We start from the raw sequence: 18,469 nt of genomic DNA on the forward strand, positions 1-18,469 counted from the left end.
GATCTCAGACAGACTCCTCTCTAAGTTGCTTCCCATCAGCCTTCTCAACTTCCCTCCATCTTGGGAGAGTAGAAAGAGTCAGGGAGATACCCTCCATGACCACAGTCCTGTTCCTCTCCACATATCGTCTCTTTATGTTTTGACTTCTTGCCTGTGTTGTGCAGCATGTGGGATCTTAGTCCCCACCCCTGCCCAGGGATTGAACCCATGCCTCCTACACTGGAAGCACAGAGTCTTAACCAACGGACCACAAGGGAAGTCCCTCTTTCTTTTTACAGTAAGATTCATTGAAAGGGTTATCTGTGCTCTGTTTCCACTTCCTCATCTGTTCACTTCTCAAAGCAACCACCAAGATTTCCCCACCAATTTGCTAGGAATGTTCTTGCCTTAAATACAATGTGGTCCTTGTTGCTAAAGCTAATGGGTGCTTTCCAGTTCTGATTCAATTTAATTTCATAGAGGCGTTAATCACCATTGAATTTCCCCTTCTAGAAATATTCTCAACTTCAACAAATCTTACTCTTTTGGTTTCCCTGTCAATTTTTTCTTAAGCTCCTTTATGGACTTCCCTTGTTCTGCCTGAACTGTCCATATTGCTGTGTCTGATGATATCCCTCCTGGGCCTCATTCTGTTTTATTCCGCTTTTATCTCGAGTCTGACACAGTACTCTCAATATCAAGTGCTCAATAACAACAGGTACTCAACAAATACTTCCTCAAGGCTCCATCTACTATGTCTCTGCTGATGATACCCCAGTTTATATCTCCAAACCAAACCAGTTTCTAAACTGCACTCTGGCACTTCAAACAAACTCAATATCCAAAATCAAAACCATCCCTCCCCTCTACCAAAAGTATTTTTTATGCCTCTGTTTTCTATATCTTTGAATATTACCATCCACCATATTCTCCCAATTCTAAGTCCTAACCTAAATCATTCTTGAATTATCTGCACATATTTCTCTCCACAGCCACTACTCTCTCCCAGGCCACTGTCATCACTACTTGGGTTACTCCAGTTGAGAAACTGGTGTCTTGCTTTCAGTGCTGCATCTCCTTAGCTATTCCCCATATACAAGCCAGGCTCACTTTTCTGGAACTTTAATCTGAGTGTATCATTCTCCTTTAAAAAGCCTGAAAATACACCCAGGCGACCTCAGAATAAAGAACAACTTCTCTATGTGGCTCTTTAAGACCCTCCCTGACTTGATCCTTGCCTAACTCTGCAGCGCTTTCACTTGCTGTTCTTCCTCTCAAACTATGTGCTCCAACCTCACCCATAATGTGTTTTTGATATCACGTCAAGCTATTCTGCCTAACCAATTCCTACTTTCATTTTAGGTTTATTCACACAAGGGTCACTCTGTGATACGTCTCTCGTCCTGGGATCTATCACACAGAATAGCAGTGGTCTGTGTTGGTCCCCAACTAGAGAAGGAGCTTATCTATTCCTTTATCTATTCCCCGTGTCTAGTACATGACACAGTTGCGGCGTCAAGAAATGTTGATGAATGAATGAATGAATGGATGAGATGTTTGTTCCAAGAGAAAGAAAAGAGCAAAGAAAAAGTATTTAATCTGACAAATTAAAGAAAAGTTTCTGAAAATTTTCTTAAATTAGAGTATATGAGTCTCCATTCTTCTGTATCTGTTTGGGGTCATTTGCTGTAAGTTTGCTGAGCAGAAACTTCTAGTCAATAGTTATATAGTGCAGGCTGATGAACGTGAGTTGTCACCTCCAAAGCAACTCCATTCTTATTGCTAGGGGCCTGGGCACACTCAGTAAGAACCAGAGAACAATAACTTGGCCAAGTATAGCATGGTGCACATTCAAGTCTTTCTCTGTATCATTATTAGGCTAAAATTCACAAGCTCATGTCTCTAAAGATGCATGGCTCATTACACTTGATATGCAAAACCAACCATGTCCTGAGTAGACCATACATCAGAGCTGAGGGACAGCTGAATGGCCAGCATGTGAACTGGAATAATAAAGTGAATGGTGTTAACATTTGGCATTTTCGATGAATGTTCATTACTGAAATGTTCGTCAAAATGTCCTTAAACATAAAGAGGGGCATTCTTAAAAACATTTATCTCTATCCTTGGAACTCTTAAACTGCTTAGATCAGAGGGACCCTTGGGACCATTTGCATCAGAATCATCTGAGGAGGCAATGAAAATTCAGATTTCCCAATCCCGCTAGAGAACTACCGAATCAATATTGCTACTTGTGGGCCCCTGAAAATTTCCAAGAATGTCTGGTCATTCCTAGGCATATTAAAATCTGAGAATCCTTCATATAAGGCAACTTCTTCCTTTCTCAAAGATATGAGATTTTGAGGATTCAATTCAAGCTATCCTGGTCCAGACAGTTTTGTATTACTTTGATTTTTACCTTCAGAATGGCCAGTTTGGGTGATCGGCCAGGGGGGCTTCTTTGTTAAGGTGCAGATTATTGGGAATCAGGATCCCTGATGGGAAACTGGAGATTTCCCATTTGACAAATGTAGGAAAGCATTTGTCAAGCTGTCCATAACTTACAGTGAAAAAGGGCATGTACCAGGCTCTTCGCAAAGAGTCGGACACAACTGAGTGACTGAACAATCACAGGCTCTTCACTAGTAATAGTAATGCTCACTTGTCTTTGAGTGCTATGCTACTGATAAATTTTGAGCAGTGTGCCTTGTCCCTTACCTGCATCACCTGCTGGACTCCTCAAGACAACACAGTGGGGATTCCCCTGTGGTGGTTCAGTGGATAAGACTGCGCTTCCAGTGCGGGGGGAGCAGGTTCAATCCCTGGTTGGGAAACTAAGATTTTTACATGCCATGCAGTGTGGCCAAAAGCAAAAAAAAAAAACAACACAAAAACAGAAAACAAACAATACAATGAAGTGGGAGCATCGCTATGCCCATCACAAAGATGAGAAAACTGTGTCTTGTGTAGTTTAAGTAACTCACCGGCAGTTAGAACCAGGACTCTAATCCTGAAGTTTGATTCCAGAGTTATACTGCAGAGTTTACATAGTGAAGTGACAGAATGTTCCAGACCTAATGCCAGTTCTACAAATTATCTAATTGTACTACAAATCTCTACCTGTGGAGAAGACACTGGAGAGTCCCATGGGCTGGAAGGAGATCCAACCAGTCCATTCTGAAGGAGATCAGCCCTGGGTGTTCTTTGGAAGGAATGATGCTGAAGCTGAAACTCCAGTACTTTGGCCACCTCATGCGAAGAGTTGACTGATGCTGGGAGGGATTGGGGGCAGGAGGAGAAGGGGACGACAGAGGATGAGATGGCTGAATGGCATCACCGACTCAATGGACGTGGGTTTGGGTGAACTCCGGGAGTTGGTGATGGACAGGGAGGCCTGGCGTGCTGTGATTCATGGGGTCGCAAAGAGTCGGACACGACTGAGTGACTGAACTGAACTACACTGAACTACCTGTGCCCGTAAGAAATACCGAGGACTAAAGAATTTACTAAATAAGAGTACAAGAATCACCAGTAGATTACAGTCTGAAGTTGCAACTTCCTGATCTGAACTTGCTTCTCCTCACCTGTCATTTGGCCTCGTCCCTCATCTGATGAAAGCAGACATATCACATCATATTTAAGGACCTCTGTTTCCTCATAGAAAAACTGAAGGAATCCTATTGAAAGGGCCTTAGGCTTCCTTTCAGTTCTGACATCCCTGTTTTCTGAGAAAGATGTTTGATTTCATCATCTACTGTTACTGTTTGTGACTTTAGCTGGGAGATGAGAAACTCATCATGGGGATGCATGTAATTCTTTCTCTGGAATTACCAAAGACTTTCATAAATGTGTTCCTGAATATGTGACGCTGATGTTTTACTTTAGCTCCTCAATAAACTGAAAAAATCAACCGAGAAGTTATCGAAAGAAGATGAAAATTACTACCAAAAAAACGTGGCAAGCTGTTCTACCAGACTGAAATGGGAGAACACACTGGAAAATTGCTTCCAGGTAAGTTATGCATTCCTGGTTTTTTGTTTTTCTTTTTCCAAAGAGGCTTTGTGTGGGAGAGAAATCACTGCTCCTAGGCACCCTTCAAGGGCTATGAGAAAAACATTTAACCTCTCCGTCTCCATCCACCTCACCCTCCTGTCTACCTCACAGCAATGGGGGATAATTGTGGTTCTTACTGTATGGCTGCCAGGATGTAGTGCACACGTCCTGGTGTAGCGCACACCTAGCTGGCCTTCAAGGTGTGTTAGATGTAGCTGTTACTAACTACCCTTATCAGAGGCTCTTACTGGGTCTCTCCTTCCTTTTTCTGTGTCTTTTTCTCCTTTTAGGGTCTTCCTCCCCCTTCTCTTCCCACCACACCCCACTTTCAGCAGTCCCTACTTTTACACTGAAACATTATGGACATTATCTTCTTCACTTATAAAGTCTTCCCGATGGTGACAAGATGTACATTTACTTATATTTCAAAAAAACCTCTGTTCAGCTCAGCTTTAAAAATATTTAAGACCCTAGGTTTTTTTTTTTTTTAGAATCCAAATCACATGGAGAATATACTAGAAGCCAGAATCTCCATTAAGAAAAGAAAGGTCTCCTTTTATCTTTTTTGTTTCCTGGTTTGTTGCCACCACCATGCTAGAGAACACTGGAACTTTACTCCCTCTTCCTATGAGTTCACACAGTTCCTCTTATCCCACATGAATTCTATTAGGTTCTAAACTTCTCCTCTGGCTTTGAGCTATCCTCTGCCCCCTGAATGCCAAACCAAGCCCCACTAGACCCACTTGAGATGTTCCTGTTGAGTCGTCCTTGCCTCACCTTAACCAATAAGGATTCCCTTCCTTACTATTTCCTTGGCTTGTACATACTGAGTCTATACCAACAAGTCATTGATTCACATATTACACTGTGTATTCTTATTCTCTGTTGTTTACAAATGACAGGAGTAACATGTGATATTCATGAAGGCATATAACGAAAGTAGGCTGAACTCAATTAAAAGAGAATTTATTAGAAGTGTGGGAGATAGAAATGGGTCCACCAGGGTTGTTCCATTTCATTATTTTCCTCCATTCGCCAGCTGTTCTTCCTCTGTCCGGTCTGACTCTCCAGACTGGATTCACAAATTCTTTCAGAGGACATTCACTGAACTGTGCTCAAGACAGTTTACTAGATACTGTGAAAAATATTAAAAAATTTCAAGTGCGAATATTAAGAAATGAAACCAATTCCACAAATCATATGTCAAAATGATTCATCACTTCATAATTATATGTTCAATCCATACTTCCTACCTTCCAAGAAAAAACAATTCAGTTGGCAGAAATAACCTGTAATATATTTTGAAAAATAATAGCCACTCAAGAATCTCATCATGGTCCAGTGGTTAGGACTCTGGGTTCTCACTGATGTGGGCCTGGCTTCAGTCCCTGGTCAGGAACTAAAATCCTGCAAACTGTGCAAAATAAAATAATGTATGAGGCCAAAGTAAAACAGTAATAGCCGCTCTATCAAAAATGACCACAAATCAAATGTTTGCTACTGGTGATATTTACTCGAGGAATTATTTTAGAAAACCATTTGCAATAAGTGCAAAGAATCTTTAAAATGTTCACATTCTCAACCAGTGTTCCTCATGTGACTCACAGGACACAGAAAATAATGTGAGTGGGTGTTTTCTCAGTTCCCCAAGGATGATGGAAACTAATACCACTTTAGATGCGACGGAGAGATGGTAACTCAATGCAGACAACAGATGCCTTAGGACATTAGGGCTTAATTCTCTCTTAGAACCTGGGTTGAAAAATCTAATTTCCTTTCCATAAATCCATCTTAAGGAAATAAATGAAAAACAAAACACATATTTCTGTTCAAATACATTAAAAGTAAAAGGGAAGAAACAATACAAGTGGCAATGTTAAGAAGATGGCTAAATAAATCAATACATTCTATACAAGGGATTATTAATTAAAACAGTGTTTTGGAAACTAATAGCCTTGGAAACTGTTAAGAACAATGTTAAGTGAAAAAACAGTATACCAATTTGAATAATTTGGTTGATAACTAGAAATATAAAATCACACATACATATATACCTCAACAGACTAAAATACATCAAAATGTTAACAGGGGTCCTCTCTGGGTGGAAGAATTAGAAATGGTTTTAAAATGTATTTTCTTATAGCCCTTTATGGCCCCAGAACAACGTCTAGTGTGCTTGTTAAAATTTAGGTTCCTGGACTTCTCTGGTAGTCCAGTGGTTAAGATTCCACATTTCCATCGCAGGGGGCCTCAGGTTTGATCCCGGGTGGGGAAACTAACATTCCACATGCTGTGCAGGGCAGTCAAAATAAATAAATAAAATTGCGGATAAATGGACTCTTAAGCCCTGAGTTGGGAAGGAGAAGTTTTAGGCTAAAAAAAAAAATTTTTTAATGTAGATTTCTGAGTGCTTGCCCACATGGGATGAGTCACAACTTCTGAATGATTTTAGGAAGGTGTCTTGGTGATTGCTATGCATAGTAAAGTTTAAGAGTTTCTGCTCAAAAAAGCACAAGATATTTCTTTGATCAGTTTCATGAAAACAATTTAGATGAAAATGAAGTCCCTCCAAGCTCCCTGGGTAGTTCTAACCGGAAGGCCAGAACAGCAGGAAATGAAAAGAATGAATGAAGAGTGTGAATTATCATGAAGCCTGGGCCCAGACAACCTCTCCATCTGCTCTCCCTTGATAACTCCTTGATCGCAGTTGTGAAAACACATGAGGAAAATTTGAGGTCCTCCAGAGTCCCTTGCTTCTCTGCACCCTATTTTATACAAAAAGAACAAGATAATAGAAAGCAATAATTCATTAAACAAGATATGGATTTCCCCTTTGCACAGTGGAATTTATCTCAGCCTCTTTTCATGAGCAAACATAGATCATCTCAACGATTTCCATGAAATGTAATTAAAATCTTTTAAATATTACCATTGCCAGCAAGGGACAGGATTATTCTAGTCTCAGACTGATGCTAGCGGCTCAGCATTTGTCACAGTAAAGAAACAGCTGCCCAGCGGGGATTCAATGTATTTCCCAAACCTGGCTTTTGTTTTCCATCCTGTCCTTTGCTTGTAGTGCTAAACTATAACAGCTGCTTTCCAGATCTTCTTCTATAATGTAAAGACTCTTTCTTTCTGAAGACGGTCTCACTTGCGGTCCAAGACATTGAGCAGAGTTTATTTTACATATTTGTTAGATGAGGCGTATAGTTTGTGCCCTGTGAAGAAGCATTTACATTTACTAGGCTACTCTTCTGGGTCTTTAATCCTGTATCTGGGAGACAGAGGGCACATTCAAATGGCTGGTACTTGAGATTTTGGAGAAAGACTCAGGAGACCAATGGCAGAAACAAAAGGTATTTCATTCCCATTGACTTACGAAATTGTGCAGATTCTGACTAGAGAAGGAAGAGGGCCTTGGGGAGCAGAGCTTCAGACTTCCCAGTTCAAAAGTCAAGACACTTGGCCCAGGAACAAGTTTGCATGTGGTTGACATAGATGTTCACAGTTACTGCAGCCTTTTACCACTTGCATTTAATAGTAGCATGAAAATGACTGTATACTGGTAACGTGTGGTGTGTCCAGACAGCAGAACATTATTCATCCTTAAAAGGAAGGAAATTCTGACCCAGGCTACAACAAGGATGAATCTTGAAGATTTTATGCTAAGTGAAATAAGCCAAACACAAAAGGACAAATATTTTATGATTCCTCTTAGATGAGACACTTAGTTTCAGATTCACAGAAGACCGCAAGTAGAATTGTGGCTGCTGGGATGATGAGGGGAAGGAGAATGGGGAGTTATTGTTTAATGGGCACCGAATTGCAGTTTTGCAAGATGAAAAAAATCCTGGGTATGGATAGTGGTAGTGGTTGCACAATGATTTGAATGGACTTAATGACACTGAGCTGACCACTTGAAACTGGAGAAAACGGTAAGCTTTATGCAACAACTACACAAATTTTAAAAAAAATTTAATGACTATGTACCATAGGTAAAATAACAACAGGATATGAATGCAGTCTACATACAGGGATATGAAGGAACACTGTACTGGACAGGCCAGTGGCTCCTGCCGGTGTGCTGAGAAGCAGGATGAGAGAAGCCAGTGGCCGCTGTGATGTCCCCGCACCCCCTCACCACCTAAGGCCTTGAATACAGTCCGCCCTTCTTACCTCTTTGGTAATGTTAGCCACTGATTTGCCCACAACAGCATTCTTCCTCATGAAGGACTCTTGCTGAGTGCTCTTTACTGTGGGAAGGGGTGAGGCAGAATGGCAGGTATGAGAGGAACCAGCCCAGCCTCTGGATAAAGAGGGAAAGCCCAGGCCTTGTCCATACAGAAACAGAATGCGGCGTTATGTCTTGGACACCTGCCACCTCTGTCAAACCCACAGTATCTGGGCACATACCCAGCAGCCTCCTGCCGTCCCCAACATAGCCTAGGAATCCCCAGGGTGTATTCCACTTGACCCAGCCTTCTCTGAACTTCTCTATTTCCTCAAAATAAGCACTCCACAGCTTGGCTCCCAGTGAGTGGCAAGAGCCTAATAACTAATTTTTTCTAAAATGTTAATGGCTGACAAGCCAAATGTGACCTCCCCAATTTCAGTGATTCTTCCCAGTTAAAAAAACAAGCCAACTAAAACTCCAAGAGTGGAATTTTTTCATCCCACACAAAATGAGAAGGCTGTATCCCCACCTTCAAAGAGTAGTCTCTGAACCCCCAGGCCAGGAAAATGACTTGGTCAGACTTTAAGGTTCTGGTCTCATCACACAAGCTTCATTAAGAAGACAATTTGCATCTCATCGTCGTTGTCCCTGCAAAGACTAACAGAATGCTTTGTATGCCCTGCAAACAATTCTAGAAATATTTAGTGTCTGACTGCAGTTCATAAATACAGAAGGGCTTTTACTGGGCTTCATTCTTTTTCTGGAATGCACAAATGATTTCAAATGATTCCTTTCTCGCCCTTCTTTGTGAACATCAGGTAACCTATGGCATCCACCTGTGTGCCTTTTGGCCTAGAAAAGATGGTGGAAGTATGAGAGTGAAAATCCTGCATGCGTGCGTGCTCAGTCATGTACAACTCTTTGCAACCCTGTGGACTGTAGCCCACCAGGCTCCTCTGTCCATGGGATTCTCCAGGCAAGAATACTGGAGTGGGTTGCCATGCCCTCCTCCAGGGGACCTTCTCGACCCAGGAATCAAACCCACATCTCCTGCATCTCTTCAATTGCCGTGGATTCTTTACCCCTGAGCCACCAGGGAAGCCGAAATTAATCCTAATGGAGGATAAACAGACAGACACCAAATCCATTCCTGTCCTGGGAACCTGCCCCCTCTGCAGTTTGGATCAAGAGGCACAAACAGGATGGTTCACTCAGACTTTCTTCAGTGTGTTAGTGCTTGGCAGGCACCTTTAGTTTTGTAAATGTAACAGAGGGCTGATGTAATTTCACTTTTTATCCTTTCAGAGCATCCTGGAGCTGGAGAAGGAAAGAATTCAACTCTTATGTAATAACTTAAACCAGTACTCCCAACATATTTCTGTTTTTGGCCAAACCTTGACCACAGTGAGTAGTAGAGAGTTTGCCGTCTCTGGTGTGCATGGTAAGAACTGGCAGAAAACGTGTCTTCTGCAACCTTGTTCTGCTTTCCTTGGCCTTGCAGTGCCACACGCAGATTCACTGTGCCATCAGCAAGATAGACATCGAAAAAGATATCCAGGCTCTCATGGAAGAAACCACAGTCTCATCTACAGAAAATAAATCCGAGTTCCTATTAACTGACTACTTTGTAAGTATGGATGGAAGGATGTTTCATTCGTGGGGAACCTTAGTCTCATAATGAGGGATTCATTTTTTTTTAAATTGAGATAATCATAAAAGAAACATTGTTTTGTAAATTAAAATATTGACTTTTTATAGTCTGCATAAGTTTAAAAACTGTGGTTTACAGATGGGGTGATGTCTTCAGTATTCTCTGCCAGTGAAGAAAGTCAAAGAGGATTTTAGACTGAATCTTTTCATTTTTGAAGCAAATATTTAATTTTTTAATTAAAAAAATTAATTTTCATTGGCACATAATTGATTAACAATGTTGTGTTGGTTTCAGGTGTACAGCAAAGTGACTTAGTCATACAAATACATGTATCTAGTCTTTTTCAAATTCTTTTCCCATTTAGGTTATTACAGAGTATTGATCTGAGCTTCCTATGAAAGACAAAGTAAATTAGCAATAGCAATGTCTGTTCAAAGCAGAAACAAAGATAGAGATGAAAGTGGGAAGGAAGATTTGATTATATGGGGAAAGTACTTTTTTTCTTCCAAATAGTGTAAGTGATCCCTGCGATGAGACAATGTACAATAAAATACATCTATTACTTTCTTGTGAAAATACCTCTGTAAGCTAAATTGTCAATAAAATTAGGGTCATTCTCCTTGAAAATTTGACTAAGGTCCTATGGAAACATAAAGAAGAATCCACAATGGTTTATCTTTAATTGATGTGTCTATGGGGAATTTTGGTTTCTATGTCATTTAATTGCACCAGAACTAATGACTATGTATGTTGTCTAAGAGAATGGACTGATTCTCTAACTGGGAGAATAAGATTGTCCTAATATCCTTAATATTCCTGATGCTCTTCAATTGTGCTAGAGAAGACTCTTGAGTCCCTTGGACTACAAAGAGATCAAACCAGTTAATTCTAAAGGAAATCAACCCTGAATATTCACTGGAAAGACTGATGCTGAAGCTGAAGATCCAATACTTTGGCCATCTGATGCGAAGAGACAACTCATTGGAAAGGACCCTGAATCTTTCCCTGCTGGGAAATTTTGAGGGCAGGAGGAGAGGAGGGGGAGAATAAGATGGTTGGATAGCATCACTGATTCAATGGACATGAACTTGGGCAAACTCCAGGAGATAATGAGGGACAGGGAGGCCTGGTGTCCTGCAGTCCATGAGAAAGAAAAGAGACACGACAGTGACAGAACAACAGCAATAATATTCTTAAAGCAAAACACCTCCAAAATCTAACTTTATAGTCATTAGTAGTAAGTGTAGACTGGGTTTTATCGAGTGCTGCAAATTCACATGGACTAGGGAAAGACAGTGAAGAGGAACTAAAAAGTCTCTTGATGAAAGTGAAAGGGGGAAAAAAAAAAAGAAAGTGAAAGAGGAGAGTGAAAAAGTTGGCTTAAAGCTCAACATTCAGAAAATGAAGATCATGGCTCCAGTGCCATCACTTCATGGGAAATAGATGGGGAAACAGTGGAAACAGTGTCAGACTTTATTTTTGGGTGCTCCAAAATCACTGCAGATGGTGTTTGCGCCATGAAATTAAAAGACACTTACTCCTTGGAAGAAAAGTTATGACCAACCTAGATAGAATATTCAAAAGCAGAGACATTATTTTGCCAACAAAGGGCCGTCTAGTCAAGGCTATGGTTTTTCTAGTGGTCATGTATGGATGTGAAAGTTGGACTGTGAAGAAAGCTGAGTCCCGAAGAATTGATGCTTTTGAACTGTGGTGTTGGAGAAGACTCTTGAGAGTCCCTTGGACTGCAAGGAGATCCAACCAGTCCATTCTGAAGGAGATCAACCCTGGGATTTCTTTGGAAGGAATGATGCTAAAGCTGAAACTCCAGTACTTTGGCCACCTGATGCGAAGAGTTGACTCATTGGAAAAGACTCTGATGCTGGGAGGGATTGGGGGCAGGAGGAGAAGGGGACGACAGAGGATGAGATGGCTGGATGGCAGGACTGACTCGATGGACATGAGTTTGGGTGAACTCCAGGAGTTGGTGATGGACAGGGAGGCCTGGTGTGCTGTGATTCATGGGGTCTCAAAGAGTCGGGCATGACTGAGTGACTGAACTGAACTGAGGGTAAGACGGGAAAACAATCTGAGTGTAAATATTGAAGGGCTGGTGATTAGTGTGAAAAATATTTGTAAGTTTACTATAAAGGCCATGTTCAAAAGATTGTATCTGTGGTTTAAATACCACCTCTGGTATTGATCTTTCTGACAAATTTTTGGAAAAGAAGAACAAATTTAAGAAAGTTAATGATGGCAGTCTACTCTATCTCAAGTTGATCCAGTAGTAATCTATCCCTGGAAATACATTCACAAACAATAGACATCCCCAAAGAAACAAAATGAAGTCTTGGAATGACATGAAATTCAGATTATAATGTGCATTCCTCCAGCAAGAAAGGGTTGATGGTTGGACTGAGGCATCCTTGCAGTTGGTAAACTCACAGCCCACCTGCGGGGGTAACGTCAGCTTGGGCCTCAGCCTCGGGCAGATGTGTGATGGAGTGGACTGGTGGAGACTGGGGAGTCACAGGAGTTGGCTTTCAAGAGTAATTACTTACTAGCTGTTTAGTCTTGGGCCTTCATTTATTTCTGAGTATCACAGGTAAAATGGGGAAAATAAGCCAATATCATAAAGTTGGTATAAGAATCACATGAATGAAACGTACAGAAAAAAAATTATATAGTACACAACATATTGATATTTCCTCCAGCAATCTTGATTTCAGCTTGGGCTTCCTCCAGCCCAGTGTTTCTCATGATGTACTCTGCATATAAGTTAAATAAGCAGGGTGACAATATACAGCCTTGACGTACTCCTTTTCCTATTTGGAACCAGTCTGTTGTTCCCTGTCCAGTTCTAACTGTTGCTTTCTGACCTGCATACAGGTTTCTCAAAAGGCAGATCAGGGTCTGGTATTCCCATCTCTTTCAGAATTTTCCACAGTTTATTGTGATCGACACAGTCAAAGACTTTGGCATAGTCAATAAAGCAGAAATAGATGTTTTTCTGGAACTCTCTTGCTTTTTTGACGATCCAGCAGATGTTGGCAATGTGATCTCTGGTTCCTCTGCCTTTTCTAAAACCAGCTTGAACATCTGGAAGTTCACAGTTCAGGTACTGCTGAAGCCTGGCTTGGAGAATTTTGAGCATTACTTTACTAGCATGTGAGATGAGTGCAATTGTGTGGTAGTTTGAGCCTCTTTGGCATTGACTTTCTTTGGAATTGGAATGAAAACTGACCTTTTCCAGTCTTGTGGCCACTGCTGAGTTTTCCAAATTTGCTGGCATATTGAGTACAGCACTTTCACAGCATCATCTTATAGGATTTGAAATAGCTCAACTGGAATTCCATCACCTTCACTAGCTTTGTTCGTAATGATGCTTCCTAAGGTCTACCTGACTTCACATTCCAGGATGTCCAGGATATCAATAATCTCAGATATGCAGATGACACCACCGTTATGGCAGAAAGTGAAGAAGAACTAAAGAAGCTCATGATGAAAGTGAAAGAGGAGAGTGAAAAAGTTGGCTTAAAGCTTAACATTCAGAAAACTAAGATGATGGCTACTGGTCCCATCACTTCATGGCAAATAGACAGGGTAACAGTAGAAACAGTGGGTGACTTTTTCTGGGCTCCAAAATCAATGCAGATGGTGATTGTAGCCATGAAATTAAAAGACGCTTACTCCTTGGAAGGAAAGTTATGACCAACCTAGATAGCATATTGAAAAGCAGAGACATTACTTTGTCAACAAAGGTCCATCTAGTCAAGGCTATGGTTTTTCCAGTGGTCATGAATGGATGTGAGAGTTGGACTATAAAGAAAGCTGAGCGCAGAAGAATTGATGTTTTTGAACTGTGGTGTTGGAGAAGACTCTTGAGAGTCCCTTGGACTGCAAGGAGATCCAACCAGTCCATCCTAAAGGAGATCCTGGGTGTTCATTGGAAGGACTGATGTTGAAGCTGAAATTCCAATACTTTGGCCACCTGATGTGAAGAGCTGACTCATTTGAAAAGACCCTGATGCTGGGAAAGATTGAGGGCAGGAGGAGAAGGGGGTGACGGCAGATGAGATGATTGGATGGCATCACCAACACAGTGGACATGGGTTTGGATGGACTCTGGGAGTTGGTGATGGACAGGGAGGCCTGGAGTGCTGTGGTTCATGGGGTCGCAAAGAGTTGGACACGACTGAGCGACTGAACTGAACTGAACACAGCATATAGATTAAATATTCTAATCTCATTATATTTTTATAAAGGCTATTACAGTATTCTCTTTGCTCTAAATTGTCACGCTTCCCTTCCTTCAGGACAATCTTTCTAAAGCTAATCTCTCCACAAATATTTAGGGTCCCAGTCTTTCTCCTTCCTTTTCAGATAAGTCCTGACTCCTCCACTTCCATCTTCAGTCATCAGTTTTCCCTTTTTCTCCAAGATTTCTGTCTCTACTGCATTCATGATCAGCCACCACCCCACAAGGCCTAACACCTTTTTGTTTTTGCACACAAAGGTTTTAATCATTTTAAGTGGCATATCACTATAGGACATTTGCTCTTTGACTTGTTACTAGGCATTTACACTGTGTCCTGACATCTTTATTCTTTCAGTTCTGGAAATAATGCTTATGAAAGCTGTTACATAGTTAATAGTTCTCAATCTACAGGATAAAATTTCTACTTCAGCCCTCAAATCTGACCTAAACTACTTAGATAATTTTTTTCTCCAACTATATTTGCTCAAGCAACTGGTATGTTTATTTTTTATTTCACACAAATCCTCCCTCTATCCTTTGCTTGTGCCATTTCTCCTGTAAGGAGTAACTTCTGCCCTCCTTCCCCTCAACTGAAAGATCCTGGTTAAATCAGCTAGTCTTCTTAAAGCTCTCATGCCCCTGACCTTGTTGAGCCATGCACGTCTATGAAATAGCTATAGTAACATTCACTTTCCAAGGGTGATTTTTTCTGTTAAAGTAAGTTCTTGGCTATATACTTACCAGTTGTGAGCAAGATGTCTTATTAAGCAGGTCTAGAAAAGTAAACCTATCTGTGGAAAACCAAAGATTATCCTGGTTTTATTATTTTTTTTTCCTTCCATTAAGTTAACTTTGAATGTAGCAGTGAAAGTCTCAGTGCAACTAGGAGTAGCAACTCTTCCTTTTTTCCACTGAAATTGTTAAACTTCCTTCTTTTTCCCTAAAGGAAGAAGATCCTAGAAATGCAATGAGTAAAGAGCGACAGACATCTTCAATAAAATCAAAACTGTTGAGACTGCAGAAAGATATTGAAAAAGTCTCACGAGACCAAGAAGGTATGTAACTATCTCTTTGATTGGCCTGGTGAGGGAAAGTATTCTATCCTGAGGTTTCATTCAGAGTTGGGGTGCTTGTGCTTTTGCTGACTGGTGAGAGATCATCTCATTTAAAGGACCAAATGTCAGACCTAATTTGTGTGAATAAAGAAAAATTTTCTCTCAAAGGAGAGAGCAAAAAAAATTAAACATGACATTTTGGTCCATCTGTGAGAGTTTTATAAGTACTATACCACTGTTTCTAGAAATGTAACATTTTACTCTGTTCCTGAAATTGGCTGACATGAAGGACAATTAGTTTGGATTAAAGCATAGTAAACCTCCTAGGTGGTTTACTTCCCAGGTGGCGCTAGTCGTAAAGAACCTGCCTGCCAATGTAGGAGACCCAGGTTCGATCCCAGGGTTGGGAAGATCCCCTGGAGAAGGAAATGGCAACCCAGGCCTGTATTCTTGCCTGGGAAAGCCCAAGGACAGAGGAGCCTAGTGGGCTACAGTCCTTAGGGTCTCAAAGAGTCAGACAGGACTTAGCAACTAGACAACAAAAACCTCCTATGTACAAGGCTTCCATTTATTTATTTTTCCCATATTAGTTTATATTATTCCATTGGAGGGGTGTTAATAGGTGATTTAAGATTTTTTTTAATTAATATATTTTGTACTGAAGTATTATCGATACACAGCACTATCTTAGTTCTAGGTGCACAACTTAATGATTCAACACTTCTATACTTTACAGAATGATCGCTACTTGCTTGTTTTTAAACCAACTTGCTGAACGATGTGAAAAGCGTTCAAATTAAATCCTATGCTTAGAGGTTAGGTATGTTAGAACATGAAGAAGCTCTAAAGTGCTACAGATAATGAAAACAATTTCATACTTGGGATTCTGATATGTGGAGCTTGTTCTTTGTGGACCTGGGAACACTATTGCAATGTAATACTTGATAGGAAATCCAAGAGAGCAAAATGTTTAGAAATGTAAACACCAGCAGAGGAGAGCTTAAGATCATGGTAAAATGTTAGGGAACTGCTACAGAATGGATCTACAAGAAGGATTCAAAGCTCATCTTGAGTCTTTGATCTTGAACAACAATCAAGACTCCTTAAGCACCAGTATTTCTCTAATGTCATTAAATGAAGGTACCGGTCACCCATTCAGTAAAATTTAGCAACAACTACATACACAAGCAGCTCCAGCCATTTGGGAAATGCTCCAGGAATCAGTTCTGGGCTCTGGCTCCCTCTGGGTGTAACCACCTTTAACCCCTGCCCCTCCAGGACTGACCAGTGGTGACTGGCAGTATGATTTCACTTGCAGGCTTGGAACGAATGCTGAGAGCCTACTCCAGCCACTCCTCCTTCTCAGACTCAGAGAGCGAAAAAAGCACAGCAGCCTTAATGGACGAGGTAAATATTTGCAGAGTGCAGTTTGGTAGATTTAATGCTGAAGGAGCTATTTGGGGAACGCCTGTGTTCTGGCCCATTTGACCTCTGTTTGCCTTTCCTTTCTCATGACACAGAACAGTCTAGTCAGGGAGCTTGTACGGTCAGCTCCTTGACAAGTGGTTTGAGGAATCTGGAAAAATCCAGCTACTTAGAGATGTCTGCTTTAGTGTCCTCCCAGGGCGGGGGGTGGAAATGTGCCTAAAATAAAATCCCTCCCCCGCCCCCAGCATCGAACCCCTCAGTCAAGGTCTGGAAATCATGAGTACGCTATCTCAGTTGACAGATGCGACTGAAAAACAAACGCAGGGGCTGCCTGACAGGTTCAGTTCTCTCATCTCGGAAGTGGGGATGTTGGTACTTAGCTCAAAGGGGTTTTGTGAGGTTGAAGCAGTATTTAGAAAATGCTAGCACAGTGCAAGAGGAGAGCTGAAATCCTGGTAATTATTATAGAGATGCTGTTTTCTGTTTATCCCTGAGCCAACCTCAGGGTCTTCTGAGAATACTAGGGGAAAGGAGAGATGTGGATGTAGGGGAAAGGAAGATGGTGGTTTAGGGTGTGAGAGCTTCCAGGGAAACAAGGAGAAAAACTTCAGAGGCCAAGGTCATTTTGAGGGGAGAGGAGGTGCCGTCAGTGGAGGTAGGGAGAGGCACTTTTTGCCAAAAGGCTGGACTGCAGCAGCACCCAGACATTTGTTGAAATTGATGGGCAGTGCAACCTCTTCAGAGGAACCCACATTATAAAAAAGTTAGCAAAGGCCCATGGATTTTATACAGGAATAAAAACAAACAAATACTGTGACCTATGTGTGGCAAGGTACACAATTTCTGTTATGATTGGAGAGAAAGCTGATTAGGGTTAATTTGAGAAGAATTCAGTAAGAGATTAAATTTTTAGCAATGTTCTGAAGGATCCAGGAAGCTGGGCCAGTTTTCCTTTCCTTGCACATAGCCTATCTAACACTCTTGTAAAAAGTACGTACCTAATAAATTCTGTCCGAAGAACGATTTCAATAGTCCTTTGGTAAAAATAGACAGACGCAGCCAGGTATTGTTTATTTGTTTTTTAGCAGCAGCTTCCTTTAGTGGAGGTGCTGTTTCAGGAATAAACCTGACACTTTTTGTGAAAAGATAGGCCTGAATTCTGTTCACTTGGGAACAGAGGTCTAATATTCTTGCAGTGACATAAGGCTACGATTTTTATAAAATTATAAAACAGACTGAAAGAGATTTTCTGTGACAACATAAAATGTTTGGTTAACTAATTCAGTGTAAATGATATTTACCAAAAGGAAATCAAAGGAAGCATTTCATGATGGCATTAATTTATAAGTTTATTTCTTTGGGTTCTTGCATAGCGTCTTGTCATTAATATAGAATATGTATTAGGATCTTCCGGGCACACAACTGGCCTGATTCACACAATGGAGGATGCAAGATGGGAGATGATCTAACCCCCGAATTTATGGTGTTTAGGATCTAGCGATGAAGCAAAAAGGGTCTTCAAATAGTGGATGCCAAATATCTGTGTCAGAGATTATATACCCCCACACCTGGTGGAGGGAAACTAGTAACAGTAATGGTGGTAGATTGATTTTGTCTTAGGCAGGGGAGGTTTCTTGCAGGGGAATCTCTATTTCCTATTTCATTGGCTCTTGGTCCAGTGCCATATTTGAACCAAGAATGTTGGCAAGCCATATTCTCTGAGAAATTGTTGCAGAAACTGGAAGTGTATGGGGGCAGATATTGTCTTTGGATACCAGAAGGAACACACCACAGAACAGACAGACTTGCTCTTGATGTTCCCAAGTGCAGGCCGGATCTAAGGCTAGAAGCCATGGAGGAGCTTTTGATTG

The 18,469-nt window shown here is 41.1% G+C and overlaps 1 protein-coding gene across 2 annotated transcripts in view; it reads left to right on the top strand.

Moving 5' to 3' along the window:
• NOSTRIN (nitric oxide synthase trafficking) overlaps positions 1-18,469 on the top strand; it is a 66,873-nt gene that overhangs the window by 39,629 nt on the left and 8,775 nt on the right. For both annotated transcript variants that reach the window (XM_040229277.1, XM_040229276.1), the window contains exons 8-12: positions 3,865-3,990; positions 9,512-9,610; positions 9,708-9,833; positions 15,062-15,170; positions 16,489-16,577. In XM_040229277.1, the coding sequence (XP_040085211.1) occupies positions 3,865-3,990; positions 9,512-9,610; positions 9,708-9,833; positions 15,062-15,170; positions 16,489-16,577 (549 nt within the window). The remainder of the gene's footprint in view (positions 1-3,864; positions 3,991-9,511; positions 9,611-9,707; positions 9,834-15,061; positions 15,171-16,488; positions 16,578-18,469) is intronic.

This window comes from Oryx dammah, unplaced genomic scaffold, assembly GCF_014754425.2.
Source record: "Oryx dammah isolate SB20612 unplaced genomic scaffold, SCBI_Odam_1.1 HiC_scaffold_27, whole genome shotgun sequence".
In the NCBI taxonomy this organism is placed as follows: Eukaryota; Metazoa; Chordata; class Mammalia; order Artiodactyla; family Bovidae; genus Oryx; species Oryx dammah.